A 14940-nucleotide genomic window follows, 5' to 3' on the forward strand; every position below is an offset into this window, starting at 1 on the left:
GGGGTGGCCCAAAAGGGAGGATGAGGTCTAAGTCTGGAACCTAGTCCGGGGCAGGATCAGGGTCCAGGGATGTGATCGAAGTCTGGACTGGAGAAGATGATGACCGGAGTTCCCAGACTGAGCTACTGGAGGGATGAAGCGGGGGTGGGGATGGGAGGGGTGGGGCGGGATCTTGGCCAGACGGGGCGGAGGAGGGGCTTGTTGGGGAGGAGGACGCCGGTTGGGGTCCGAGCTGGCGCCGGCGGAGAGTCAGGAGAGGCGTGGCTCCAGAGCCGGTGCCTGGGAGCAGGGGTGGCGGCAGGAGGACCCGGGAGGGGCCTGCGCTGGACAGGCCGGTCCTCACCGGCTTAAAAGAGGCCGCAGTCCTTCAAGTTCTCCTTGATGATGATGTCGGTGACCGCGTCGAAGACGAACTTGACGTTCTGGGTATCTGTGGCGCACGTCATGTGCGAGTAAATCTCCTTCACGTCTCGCCGCATGTTCAGCTCCAGGAACTGTACCTTAATGTAGTTCCCCGCATCCTCGTAGGTGTTGGGGCCTGAGGGGATCCAGATGGAGAAGGGGCTGGTCCCGTGGACTCTGATGGGGCTCAACTTCCCGGCCCTCCCCTCCATCCCCCAGCACCCTGGCCCTGCCTAGCCCACCCAACAAGGCTTCGTTCCCAAAGGGCCGGGGCACGGGAGGGAGTGGAGGAGAGTGTCAGGGACGAGATTGGGGCTGAGGAGTCAGAGTCAGGGATGGAGGATGCAATATCGGGGCGGTGGGAGTAGGGGTCAGTGGCAGGTATGAAAAAGTCAGGATAGGATAGGGATAAAGGGTCCAGTTATGGAACAACTCCTCCAGGACTGGGCTGTGGGGGGGGGGGGGGGTGGGGGGGGTTGGAGATGGAGATAGAGGGCTGAGGAAGAACGAAACATGGATAGGGATGAAGGGTCAAGAGCCGTACATGGAGATGGGTAGGACTTGAGATGGAGCATAAACACTGGAGATTGAGGGGAGGGTTCAGGGATAGAGGTCAGGCTTAAGAATAGGATGTCTGGGATGAGGGTGAGAGAGTTTGGGAGGGGGATGGTGGGGTCATGGCTGGGAAACGGATGGGTTCAAGAATGAAGATTAAGAACTGGGGTTTGAGGATCTCCATTCAGAAATGGAGATGGAAAATCACAGTCCTGTTCTGGGAATCTGTAGGAGGCACCTCCAGGAGAGCCCTATTCTCCCTGCAAAGGACTTCTAGAGATCTAGTGGCTACAGCCTAGTGGGGATTTTGGTGGAGATGAGATGCCATCTAGTGGTCATGCTTGGAACACACAGGCTCCTGGAAGTGAGAGCAGAGAGGTAGGGAGTCCCTTAGGAGCCCTGGGACACTCCCAGCAAGTAGCCCGGGCAGAGACAGTGGGGCTAAGGCTTTGGCAGCTGGGCAGGGGTCAGTGCAGGGCTAGCCCTCTCTCACCATCATAGTCAGGGAAGCAAATGCTGAGATGAGCCTTCTTAATCTTCTCTGTGAAAACGTCCTTTTTGTTAAGGAACAAGACAATGGATGTTGTGGCAAAGTACCGATGGTTACAGATGCTGTTGAACAGGTGGAGACTCTCGTGCATCCGGTTCTGGGGGCAGGGGTGGAGAGAGAGTAGGTTGGATGCTGGCAGACCCATAACTAGGAAGTCTGGAGCCCAGGGAAAATTCATTTGAGGGGAATGGGTAAGACATTAGGATACAAGTTCTTGTGAGGGAAGAGCCCTGGGCACAGTGTCACTGCGGGTGGGTGGGGACACGCTTCAGGTTTCTTTTCTCTAAGCCAGAGAAATGGCAACGTATGCCCCATGAAAGTCATGTCATGGGCCCCCAGGACAATCTGTCCCAGATAAGTGCGATCATGCTGGGAGATAGGGTGGCCCATGCCCCAGTCTGGCCTAGTCCTCTACTGCGTGCCTGATACCCAGCCGCTGATCCCTGATTATCAGAGAGAGAGAGCAGCAGAGGAGATGACAATTGGGAGCGTGGTGGTAGGCCCTGGAAGAAGGGCTTCCTGACAAGTATTAGCCAAGCTAAGGCTAGATGAGGAACAATGGACAGAGGAGCATGAGATGCAGGGATAGACTGATAGACTAGCAGGGGAAAACACCCTGATACTAACCATTGACTGAACCCCCAAACCCTCTCCGAGGGTTTTCCCTCAGTCTAGGGGCTTCTTTAAGATAAGGGCCTGTACCTACCACTTCATCATCTTCCACCAGCACCATGTCGTAGGCGCTGAGAGCCGCAATGAAGATGATGCAGGTGACGCCTTCGAAGCAGTGTATCCATTTTTTCCTCTCTGAACGCTGGCCTCCCACGTCAAACATTCTGCCAGAGAATAGAGCACTTCCTGGGACACCACCCCCAAATCTCCTGAACCCCAGGCTTTCCCTTCACCAAAGGAGGAAGGGGCCTGACCCGTCCCTCCTGGAACAAACGGTAAATATTTAGTGAGCTCCAGTTTTGTTTAAGGAATCTCAGCCCCAGGGCCTGAGGTTTGGGAGGCAGGGGGAGTTCATAAAGGGGGAGGCCCATGGAACAGAAATAGAGATGGAGATTGTTATGGTTGGTGAAGGAGGGCACATTGAGAGGGATGGAGTGTACAGGGCAGAGATGAGGGAGGCAGGGCAAGAGCTCAGGGAAGGGGATGGAGGTCTTAGGGGAGAGATGGAGGACCCAAGGAAGGAGATGGAAATTCACTGAAAAGATAGAAGACAGGGGCTTAAGAAGGGGGATGAAGGCTCAGGGATAGGGATGGTCTAAGAGAGGGTTGGAGGGCTCAGGGAGGAGTGATGAAAGTTCAGTGAAGAGACAGAGGGCTCAGGAAAGGAACAAGGCCTCAGGAAGGGGGATGGAGGCTCAGTGCGTTTGGCCTCCTTACCTGAAGTTGAGGTCCTTGAAGGAGAATTGGGTCTCAATGATGCCTGTTGTCTTGACTCGGGACCTCAGTACATCCTGCTCCGTGGGCACATAGCCAGGGGTCACCAGCCGCTCCAGGTCTGAGAGGTAGCTGACCAAAGGATACAACCAGATGGGGTTGAGAGGGACCCCTCGAAACAGGGCTGGGGGATATTCTTGGATCTCTGCTTGGAGACCCAGGGGAGACCTCGGGGGAATTCTGAGCTGGATATGAGGGATAAGGAATGGGAGCTGGACCTGTGATTTTACTGGTATTCCGACCTCCCTGGTGAGGAAATTCCTTCTGCCCATGCAGGTGGTCCCTTTCTCTGTGATGTATGTATGGGTGGTATAGTGGAGAGAAAGCTGACCTCGGAGCCGGGAAGACCTGAGTCAGCCTAAAGGCCTCCACACAGGGGGTAGGAATGGTCAGGGTGACTCCCAGGGCAATGGAGCCCAAAGGCTCTGGCCTGGGGGCCCTTTCCCCGCGGGTATTGAAATGGCCTCTCCCTGCCCACCAACCTGGATTCCTGGCCCCTATTCCTCATTCCAATCTACGCTCCATACAGATCTGACCCAGTCTGTCTCCTGCTCAGAAGCTCCAGGCAGCTCCCCGTTGCCTCTGGCTCAGTGTGCCCCACACTCATCCTGCTATGCCTTTCCTGCATCTTTCGTTTACTCAGGGCTTCCCCTCGGCCTTCCTTTTCCTCCCCTCACTGGGATTGAAGCTCCTCCCTTATTTCAAGGCCCATCTCAGGTGTCATTTCTCCCCTGAAATCTTTTCTACCTGCACCCCCAAAAAGTGAAAGGGATTCCCATCCAGCTTGCTTGGCTCAGTCCTTTCCTTTTCTACCCTCCCATTCTCTCTTAGCTATTTACATGCATCTTGTATTCCCTTGTTTGAATAGGTCTTCGAGGAGGAGAATGGTCTTGTTTTCACCTTTGTGATCCTAATGCCCAGCACCGGGCCCTTGCTATAGTGGTTATATTATAAATGTTCAATCAGTCAACAAGCATTTCTTAGGCACTTGGTGCCAGGCACCACTAAGCAATGGGAGCACAAAAAAAGGGAGAAACAGGGCCCCTGCCTTAAAGGAGCTCACCTTCTAATGGGGTAGACCATAACTCTCTATCTCTATCTCTATCTCTATCTCTATCTCTATCTCTATCTCTATCTCTATCTCTATCTCTATCTCTATCTCTGTCTCTGTCTCTGTCTCTGTCTCTGTCTCTGTCTCTATCTCTGTCTCTGTCTCTATCTCTATCTCTATCTCTGTCTCTATCCCTATCTCTATCTCTATCTCTATCTCCATCTGTCTGTCTATCTATTTACACACACACATACACACACAAGATATAACTGTGTAAGTGAAATGTAATCTTAAAGGGAAGGTACCATTGGTGAGGTTGCTGTTTGAATTGGTTTGAGGCAGCAGCTAGACGCTGAGGCCTTGGGTTCCAGACCTGCGCCAGCCTCCTGGCTAGGGGGAGCCCTAGCCTCTCTGCCTGCCACAGCTGGTCCCCGGGGTGCCTGGGAACTCACTATCCTGCAGAGTCATTGAGCTGGTATTCAGAGGCTCTGTCAAAGCAGGCCTGGATGCCTGAGTCCTTCCACAGCCGTTGAATGATGTCGGACATCTCCTTGGGCATTGTGCCCTCCTCAATGGTGTCCGCCATATGCATTAGCTTCCTGGCATCATCCTGGGGGTAGTTAAGGTCATGGTCAGAGCTCTCTGGGGTGGAGGTTGGGGGAGACAGGGAAGGAGGGAATGAAAATCAAAGCATGGGGGTAGAGGGTGGGTGGTAGAGGCTAGGGCAGAGATTAGAGGTGGGGAAAGGGAGTTAATAATAGAAGTCCTCTCCCTGATGTGATTGGCTGTAGTCCTCCTAGACCTCACTTGTCTACCCCAATGATTCTTGTCCTACCCTTTCCTTTTCTGAATGACCTAGCCCCAGGACTCTAGGTCCCAAGGCTCCCAGACCCATCTCCACCTTGGGTGAACTGTCCCAGGTATCTCTGCCTCCCTTCACCCCTCCAGGTATCCCAGTCCCCATACGCTAAGTAAACCAACCACGTTCCCTTCTGGGGCTCTCATCTGACTTATGGCGCTAGCTATACCCTTCTGAATCTCCCTGACCCATCTGGGTGACCCAGACCAGAGGTCTCTGCATCCCTACAAGTGCATTCATCCCCCTTGCATCCCCATTCTTGGTGATCCAGGTCCTACCAAGTGTCACTGCTGGACACCTTTTTGAGTGCTCAGGGCTCAGGGCTCCCCCCATATTTGGCAAAGTAAAAAGAGTACTAGACTTGGGTGAAGAACTGGGTTTGAATCCCCAGTCTGGGGCTCAGTTTCCACTCTGGAAAATGAGAGGTTGGAGTCAATGATCCCTATGGCCCCTTCTAAACCTGAAACTCTGTGATTCCACCAGCTGTGTGCAAGACTCCCAGTCTACATCCCTGTCTTGCGCCTACCCCCTGCCTGCTAAACCTGAGCCTTACTTGTCTGGCTGAGTCTCCATACTGGATGTTGAGGGTTGTCATGGCCCGGACAATGGCCAGAATAGACTGCAGGGTGTTGCCGTAAATGATGGCAATAAACTCCAGGCACTCCTCCAGGGAGTAACCGTCTTGATGGATAATTCTGGGAACAGCCAAGAAAGATCAGGATCAACAACAGATTGGAGTCATGCCCAATGTGGAGGTCTCTGGGGGCAGGACAATGGGACTGATGCTCTGGTGGTTGTGGGGAGCAGGGCATGTATGTGTCTGTGCATGTGCGCACAGAACCAGCACATGTAGGGTCTTCCAATTTACAATCCAGGTCTTTCTTAGAAGATGGTGCTCAAGAGGTGGGGGCAGAAGGGAAATTATATGAGGAGAAACACTCACTTCATCTGCTTAACGATGGTGCTTTTTCCAGATTCACCAGCCCCTAGAGACAGAAACACAAATCTACTGTGAACTACCTAAGGGCACGCCCTCTATGAGGACTGTGTTACCTGTGTTTGACAACATCCCCGGTGCCCTGTAGCCAGGAAGTGCTACTTGAGTGAATAAAGGCCTATGAATAAATGGATGGGCTGAGTGGACTCAAAAACACAGTTGGAAAGAGGATTGGGGCAAGGGTTGTCCCCCAGGTCAGTTGAGCTGTCTCCAAGAGGTCCATGGCAGGGCCAAGGAACCCAAGGACTATTCCATCCCCAAGGGAAGGGTATCCAGGATACTAGCCCTCCCCCCCCACCCCAGGGAAGGCAAGTAGGACCTGGTGTTCCACGCACTCACCCCACTGGGTTAGGGCAAGGGTGAGGTGAGATGTCCGGCCAGGGATCACCCTGACAGGCTAAGAGGGAATTAATTTCTTTCTGGGTTGGGCCTTGGGATCAGGGTAGATTGGGGGCAAGAGGGGCATAGAGAGGAGAAAAGCTGGGATTAGAGGAGAGAGAGAGAGAGAGAGAGAGAGAGAGAGAGAGAGAGAAAGGGAGGAAGGAAGAAAGGAGAGAGAAAGAAAAGAAAGAAAGATAACTAGGTAGATAGAGCATTTATTAAGCTTTTAGTATGTGTCAGATAGGATACTAACCCCAGGGGATAAAAATACAAGCGAAAAAGGTAATCTCTACCTTTACATTCTTTTTTTGTGGGAATCAAGGTTAAGTAACTTGCCTAGCGTCACACAGCTGGTATGTTTCTGAAGCTAGATTTGAACTCAGGTCCTCCTGACTCCAAGGCTGGTACTCTATCCACTGTACCACCTAGCTGCCCCTACCCTTACAATTCCAGAATACTGGAGGGGCAGAGTGAGGTCTGGACATTGAGTAGAGCCATCAGTGACCAGGGCCTCTATTCCAGCCCAGTATTGTTTTGTGTGTAGTGGGGTTTTGGAAGGGCATGGGATGGGCAGGGGAATTAGGGTAGAGTTAATAGGATCAGTGGTTTAGACTCCTATCTCTGAAACTCCCCTTTGCTCCTCAGAGTATTTTCTACCACTGCCTTGGGGAGCAGCTGAGATTTCATTTTATTCACCTAGAAAGAGAGGCAGCTAAGTGGTTTGGTTGGACTTGGAATCAGGAAGAACTGAGTTTGAATCTTCACTCAGACACATACTAGCTGTGTGATCCTGAGCAAGTCACTTAACCTCTGTTTTCCTCAGTTTCCTCATCTGTAAAATAAGGATAATAAAAGCACCTACCTCACAGTATCATTGTGAGAATCAAATGAAATAATAATTGCAAAGCACTTACCACAGTTCCTGGCACATAGTAAGTGATATACAAATGTTAGCTATTATTATTATTATTAAAATCACTTTGTACACCTTAAAGATATTATTGTTATTATTAATCCAAAATTCCATTGAACTAAACAGGGAAATTTTAGCCAACCTCCCTTGATGCCCATCTGTGGGCATTCCACCCAGCACAGCAATGTCCTTGTGGCACTGAGATGACCTTGGGTTCTCAGGGGCTATGCCGGAGGAAGGAATGCTCTAGCAGTTTCTACCAGGGTGGAGGGGACCACCAAATGATAGACAGAGCTTGTTGTTGCAAGACCAACCCTGCTAAGAAGGGAGAGGCAGATATGAGCAGTCTGGCCACTGAGGGATGAATTCTCTGGCCCTGGTGACCCATGAAACAATACAACAAACATGCTCTGGGAATGTGTGTGTGAGAGAGCCAAACCTTTGTAACTTAATACCCAATGCATTTTAAATGTCCTTGGGGAGTTGGGCTAGCTGAAGAGTCCTGTAGGGACCACAGTGAAATGAAGATCTGAGGCTCCCGGGAGCTTAGAGCTGAAAGGAACCCTAGAGGTCATCTAGTCCAGCCTCCTTATGTTACTGAGCTTGAGGGAAGGGAAGTGACTGGCCCAAGGCCATGTGAAGACCAGGGACAGGAACACAGCAGTTCTGACCTCAAACCCAGTGCTCTATCCACCCTGGTAGGTCAAATCTTTCTCTAAGGTCATGGCTGCCTCTGATGTATCTGTTTGGTGACTGGATTTGCTGTTTGTTGTTCAGTTGTGTCCAATTCTTCATGACCCCATTTGGGTTTTTCTTGGCAAAGATACTCCAGCTCATTTGTGAGGAAACCGAGGCAAAAGGGGTTAAGTGACTTGCCTAGGGTCACACAGCTACTAAGTGTCTGAAGACAGATTTGAACTCAGGAAGATGAGAGAGAGCTAGGATAGAGCTCAGTACTGTATCCACTGCACTACCTGGATTATATAGGTGGAATTTGCTTAGAGTGAGCTGACTTTTATTCTCATTACAAGAGAATTCTTCACTTTACAAAAGAACTCCCCCAAAAGCTCTGTCTTTACAAAGTGGTACCCCAGAGGCGCATTTAATTGTTTACAAATCATATTGCTTGTTTATAGATACAGAAAACAGGGCACACCAGAAAACTGTCAGATTTTAAAACTTGGCTTTGTACTCGCTGTGTGACCTCTAGCAGTTCAATTAATCTCTCTGTGCCTCACTAGCCTTTTATGTAAAATGAAGAAGTTGGATTGGAAAGGGTTTAAGATGTCTTTTGACTCTGACATGCTATGATTCTCAGGATTTCCTCATCTATGAAATGGGGATGATAATCCCTGCCCCGAGTCCCACCTTGGGAAGAAATGAGCCTCAAAGGAGTAAGCAATCTGGACGTGCTTTGAACACTGAAACATCCATACACGTATGGTGCCTTGGTATTCCTGAGTTATAAATCTGAGTTACATTGAGGTTCAAAGCTAGAAGGAACCTTAGAATGTCAGTGTGTTACATATACATTGTCTCTAGGACCTGGGCTTTTGCTGCTGTGGGAACCTAGGTAGATGAGACTTATCTCTAAGTTATTTGAGAGGTGAAGTGACTTTCTCATGGTCACATAGCTGGGAAACACAAGAGGTGAGATTTGAACCTCACTATTCCTGATGCCAACCGAGTCCAGTGCATTCACCGTAAACTATGTCCCCTTCATTTTCCATATACCAAGGGCTTAATCCATATTTGTTGATTTAGACATGATCTAGTCTGTCTCTTCTCATTGTGCTGAGGAAGAAAATGAGGTCATAGAGGGAAAGGGAGCTGCCTGGTATCCCACAGCCTATTAGTGATTGAGTTGGTACACTAACCCTGGTCATCGTGATTTATATACCTTTTAGGAGCCTGGAAATGGTTTCAGGCAGAGCCCTTGGACCTTCAGCAACCCTAGAGAAAATGTCCAACCTTTGGGAGAAGGGCCAGGGATGATGCGGGCCATGATTAGATTAAAGGAGTACCTCTGCTTTCTCCATCTATTCATTTGTTGATTTATTCAATGAACATTTGAGGGTGCCTGTTACATCCATAATCTTATGGCCCAGGCTGCCTAGACACCAGATAAGGTGAGGGTAATTATTTTCTTAATTAAAGGCTAATTATTTTCTTTGTTCTCAGGTAGGCTGGGGAGTGGGGTGATTATCCCCTTTACAAAAGCTTTTCTGGTTAGAGGCTACTATTCATTTTACGAAAGGGTCTAGAAAGAATCCTTCAGAACTCCCATGTACAATGTTTAGAATGAGGTTCAGTTGTCACCAAGCTGTCTGGATGTTCACCAATCACATAAAAGGAAGGGACCTCTGGAATCCCCGCCCAGTCTATCGGAAAGGGAACAGCATCCTTTTGCCCAGATTTGTTTTCATTGACAGTGTATGACTTCCTTGCGATGGAATTCACTCATTTCCTCCTTGTCATCTGGGAGGCCTGGGAGGGCCTGCCCATTTTCCCACCTCCCCAGATCTGTTGAGGCTCTCCACCCCAGGGCCCCTCCACTTACCCAGCAGAAGCAGCTTCACTGTCCTGGCATCTTTCTCTGCATCTTCTTTCAGTTTCTTTTCCAGTTCCCTTGAGTGTTTCTCCTCAGCACTGGCTCCGGCCCCCATCTTCCTGGCAGGGCTGGGGGAAGTAGGTGGGCTGAAAGGCGGAAAATGTGGACCAAACTCTTCTGAGGAGATGGGACCTTCAAACCTCGGGCTTAGCCCAGGGCCCCTGGCCCTCTTCCCTGATACCCTCTCGGTCCCAGGAAGTTCGAGGACACAGTGAATGGGGCCGTTCCATGCCTCCCTCCTGCGGGGGACTGCTTAGTGGGATTTAGGGGTAAAGGGGCTGCCTGGGAACCAATCAGGGCCAAGGACAGGTGAATCCGGCTCAGGAGAGCCCCTGTCCCCCTCCTTCCCCAGCCATAATCAGGCAGTGGCCCTGTCCCCAATCCCTTACAAGCTGACTCTGTGCTTTCCCCCTTTACCTCCAATCTGGGGGCCAAGGGAGTTAAAGCATTTTCTCAGGCCTAGAGAGCAAAGCGTCCCCCCACTGACGCCGACAAAGGGATTGGCTTTTCTGTGTGCATCCTGAACCCTCTGCATAGTGCTTTGTACATAGTAAGTGCATAATAAATGCTTTTTTCATTCGTTTGTTAGGAGAAGCCTAAAATAATCTTGAACCTGGAAGTTAGCTCTGATCCGCTCTCTGCACCACCCCCAGAGCTCTCCCTGGAACCTTGCAGAGACAGAGAGGACAGGAAAGAGCAATGCTTGAACGAGGACCACACCCCTCCCCTTAACCACAAAACGGACTCAGAGACAACTGAGGATGCCCAGTGAGGAGTCTGTACCCCACTATCCTACATTCTTGCTCTTCCCAAAGTGGTGGCAGAGAAAGCCTTCCCCACCCCAGGTGATCATGGGACATGTGCTTGGACATCTTGCTATTGGACTCCTTCCTGGGGGCGGGGGTGAAGAGAAATGTCCCAGGACACCAGACCCTGGGACTCCTTGGGCACAGGGGCAGGAGGCCCTGGACAGAGCGGCCGTGAGCAAGAGTGGAAGGAGTATTTGTTGTGCCTGTATGTACATGGTTGTGTGTGATGGCATGTATAATGTCATTGTATGTCTGTATTCACTGTCTTGGGGTGTCTAGATATTTGAATCTACAGGTAAGTGTGTCTCTGTGTATATTTACATGATTCACCAGCTCTAGATTCTGTTAGAGTTGGGTGGAAAGGAGGGAACAGGTATTTTTAAAAGCACCTACTATGTGCCAGGCACTGTGTTAAGTGCTTTATAAGTATTATCTCATGTGATTCTCAGAACAACCCTGGGAGGTAGGTGCTATGATCTCCATTTTTTTTTAATTGAGAACACAGTACTTTGTCCAGATCGCATCTCTAGTAAGTATCAGAGGCCTGATTTGAACTATCTTCTTTTTTTTTAGGACTTTAAAAATATTTTTTATTTTTTACATAACAATCAGCAACAAACATACATTTCAGTACAGATGAACAAGAAAGAAGATTATATAAGAAGGTGTGAACTGTTATATACATATTTAAAAAGAAAAACATATGTGTAACACATAGATACATATATACATGATATTCCGGAAGTCTTCCTCCAGTTTCAAGCTATAAAACCTTAAAGAAGAAAAAAAAGTTGAACTGATGCAGAGTGAAATGAGCAGCGCATTCAAGAGAGTGATTTACGTGTGATGACTGCAATGATGATGCAAAGGAGATCAACTTTGGAAGAATTTGGAATTCCAATGAACTCATATCTTCTTTACTCTAGGCCTGGCATTTGATCCACTGTACCACCTAGCTGGCCTTAGAGGTCATCTATTCCAACCCCTTTATTTTACAGAGCAGTAAACTGAGGCCCAGAAAGAGGAAGGCCACTTAGCAAATTAGTGGCAGAACCACTAATGGACTCCCATCCTAGGGCCCTTTTCAGTGTACCAAGGATAAACAAACATTTTCTGAGTACCTCCTATGTGGGGCATAGGGCATAGCAGGTATAGACCTCAGTCCTGCCCCCAGGGAGCCCACACAAAACCTGGAGAAGGCATGGGAAGAATAGATCCCAACCCCATCTCCAGGGAGTTCCCAATCTTGGGAAGAGAAGAATATTACACGCACAAAACTACTTCCGTTGGTAGCTCCTCCATGATTCTCCAGGATGGGCAGACACTTGGCTAACCCAGACTGAGGCTCTTCCATGCCTTCTCATTCTGTGCTACTTTCATCCATGTTGTCCCTGGACTATCAAGGATCCAGCCAATAAGTAGGAGGCTTCCTCTGCTTCTCTTACTATCTTAGGGGCTTGGCATTTGAAAAGTCCATCTGGCGTCTCTCAATCTTGATATGTGCCTTTTCTCCAAAATACAAGTCTTTGATAATGTCTTTCCTTTTACTTCTCCAATTCAAGATTTTCCAGCACAACAAACATTTGACATATGCCTACTTTGTACAGAACACCATGTGAGATGTAGGGGGAGATAGAAAGTTTAGCTCAGAAATCATCCCCAACCTCATTAAGCTTATAGTTTAATAGCAGGATATGACATGTACATAAATTCAGTACTTTGATGGCTACTTTGATTGATGTGACCTCATCAATACCAATGAGGCAGACTGAAACTCATTCATGCCCTCTCATCCTGGGTGCCTCTTGCCCATGCCCTCCCATTGGGGACCTACCCAATAGGATGGGAACCCTTTTCTAGGTTTTTTGGCATTACATGAACATCAATGGAGTTGTCCATTGGCTCATGACCAGACCACCTTCTTTCCTGGTCACATATCTCTCTAGTGACATTCTCTGGCAAAATTCTTGGCAATAAACAAATCTCTGACGTTATAGTATGGACAGGTATATGTGGCACTCTGAATATGCAACATGATCTTTCCATCGTCCTTTGGTGTATTTGTCACTTGGATTCTCTCCAGATCAAAGCATCCCAGAATTTTGGAAGCCATAAAACATGATAATTTTGGCAGTAGTAAACATGGGGTCATTGAAAGGCCCCAGCATTTTCCTAAGTGGAATCTTGCCCCATCTTCTACAGCTCAAAACAAGACCATAGGCTCATAAGTTTTAGAGCTACAGTCCAATCCCCTAGTTTTTGCGTTTTTTTGAGGTTTTTTTGCTTTTTGGTGAGGCAGTCAGGGTTAAGTGACTTGCCCAGGGTCACACAGCTAGTAAGTGTCAAGTATCTGAGGCTGGATTTGAACTCAGGTACTCCTAATTCCAAGACCACAGTTCTAGCAACTGTGCCCCCTAGCTGCCCCTAATCCCATAGTTTTACAAAGGAGAGAAGGGAAGTGACTAGTCTAAGGTCACATTGGAAATAATTGGCAAAGCTGGGAATTCTGATGTGAGTTCTCTGACTATATGAAATCTGTGTACTCTTGTCACGACACCAGGCTGATTTTCTTCTAGTCCTCCTCACATGTCATCGACATTGACATGACGCATGACCTTGGGCAAGATTTTTATGCTGTCTTTGACTCAGTTTCACCATCTGTAAAATGAGAAGTTTATGCTCATATTCTCTAAGAGTGCTAACTATTCTTATTGGGTTAATTTCCTATCATGACCTACATGGACTTGCAATCTTGTGAGAAGTCTACAGTGACCACTAGAGGGCAGCAAGTGCTCAGAGACGGAGCGCTCTGGGAGGCTCACTCCAGTCCAGGCTGAGAGTACAGCTAGCCTCAATTTACACAATCATCCCACTTTTACCTTAAAAAAGTTGGCCGTTATATCAGATTACACGCCGTCTTGGGGAGGGGAGAGGAGAAGGAAGGGGAGAAAATTTAAAACTCAAAATCTTGTGGAAGTGAATGTTGAAAACTAAAAATAAATAATTTATTTTTTAAAAAGAAGAAAAAATTGGCCGTAAACTGAAATTTCTGAAAATCCAATCTTGCCTTCCTCTGATATTCGTTGGAGAGATGCCATAGTTTTCTTATTCTCCTTTTCCCCTCATATTTCTTAGATGACTTTCTCTTCCCTTGTCTCACTGACTCATCCCAATAGCCAGGCACTTTATAATTAAGGAAGCTGACACTCTGAGGGGTTCATAGGATCATATATCTACAGCTAGAAAAGACATAAGAGGTCATCTAACCCAACCCTCTCATTTTACAAATGAGGAAACTAAGTCTCAGTGAAAAGTTATTTATCCAAGGTCACAGGTACCAAATAGCAGGATTGGGACTCATACCTGGGTCTTTTGGCTTTCAATCCTGGGTTCTTCCCACTATTCTCTAATAGCTAGAATTTCTGGGGTAGCAGAGAGGGCTTCCTGACTCTGTCCTGATGCTATGGTCACTTCCAGCCCCTGCCCCACCTTCTCTTAAGTAAATTGGGACTGAGTTCAGATGGCGACACTCAGGAAGCAATGTTAGGCTGGTTCCGACCAGAGCTTCATCATGGCCCATTCCTCTAACTCACTGTGTGAGGGCACTGCACACTTGGACTGCAGACAGGCAATGCCCATGAGCTCCCGCATGGACCGCAGGCACAGCACAAGAGAGGAAGGAGACCCAAGACCTGCTCTCCCTGTAAGCCTCTTTCCCCTTTACTCACTCTCACCAAATACTGTCTCTCTCCACCATGGCCTCCAAATACTTTCTGACTCTTCCTGGTCTAGATCATCTCTCTGTGCCTCAGTTTTCCTACCTGTAAAATGAGTAGGTTGGACTAGATGGCTTCTAAGGGGCAGAGAACCTGGATTCAAATCCCACCCTTGATGTTCACTGCCTGTGTGACCCTGAGCACATCTCCTAATCTTCCTTAGCCTGGGTTTCCTTATCTGTAAAATGACAGAATTATAATTGGTGATTCTTGTGGTCCCTTTAAGCTCTAAATCTTCCGTCCGGGCAGATGCTCAGGCTGGGGTTCCTTCCATCTCTACATCTATGATCCGAAGATTCTATTCTGACTTGACAAATACATGCTGGACACCAAAAAGAAGTTTTAAGTCTTCTTCCAAATTCTTTAGGGAAGAAAGTTACCTTCCACTGAGGAATGGTCTGAGAACATCTTTATCTGTTGAAAGCCTGCCCAGCCTTAAAGGGCCGTTTCAATGCCCTTCCTTCCAGAAGCCTTCCTGATCTCCCGAGGCTTGCTGGCTTTCCCTTCAGACCACACATAGCCCTCCATTCAAATACCTTCAATGCTCCTCCCCTTTTAATTTTTGCACCAGACTTCTGATTTCATTTCTC

At 48.4% G+C, this 14940-nt stretch overlaps 1 protein-coding gene across 1 annotated transcript; it reads right to left on the reverse strand.

Moving 5' to 3' along the window:
• Positions 1-299: 299 nt before the first annotated feature.
• On the reverse strand, positions 300-9932 carry GNAT1 (G protein subunit alpha transducin 1). The gene is made up of 8 exons (XM_020999090.2): positions 9715-9932; positions 5807-5849; positions 5417-5558; positions 4457-4614; positions 2897-3025; positions 2214-2343; positions 1451-1604; positions 300-538 (listed from the first exon to the last, which is right to left on the reverse strand). The coding sequence occupies exons 1-8, from the start codon at positions 9818-9820 to the stop codon at positions 348-350; spliced, it is 1053 nt and encodes a 350-aa protein (XP_020854749.1). The 5' UTR covers positions 9821-9932; the 3' UTR covers positions 300-347.
• Positions 9933-14940: the final 5008 nt, after the last annotated feature.

The sequence above is a fragment of the Phascolarctos cinereus genome, unplaced genomic scaffold (genome assembly GCF_003287225.1).
Source record: "Phascolarctos cinereus isolate Bilbo 61053 unplaced genomic scaffold, phaCin_HiC Scaffold_4;HRSCAF=312, whole genome shotgun sequence".
Lineage (NCBI taxonomy): Eukaryota > Metazoa > Chordata > Mammalia > Diprotodontia > Phascolarctidae > Phascolarctos > Phascolarctos cinereus.

Excerpts from the sequence above, each read along its gene's own strand:
- GNAT1 (XM_020999090.2), bottom strand. The coding sequence starts at position 9,820 with ATGGGGGCCGGAGCCAGTGCTGAGGAGAAACACTCAAGGGAACTGGAA. Across the intron at positions 5,559-5,806 it reads ACCATCGTTAAGCAGATGAA|AATTATCCATCAAGACGGTT; the intron begins GTGAGTGTTTCT and ends GGCTGTTCCCAG. Across the intron at positions 539-1,450 it reads TTGCTTCCCTGACTATGATG|GCCCCAACACCTACGAGGAT; the intron begins GTGAGAGAGGGC and ends GGATCCCCTCAG.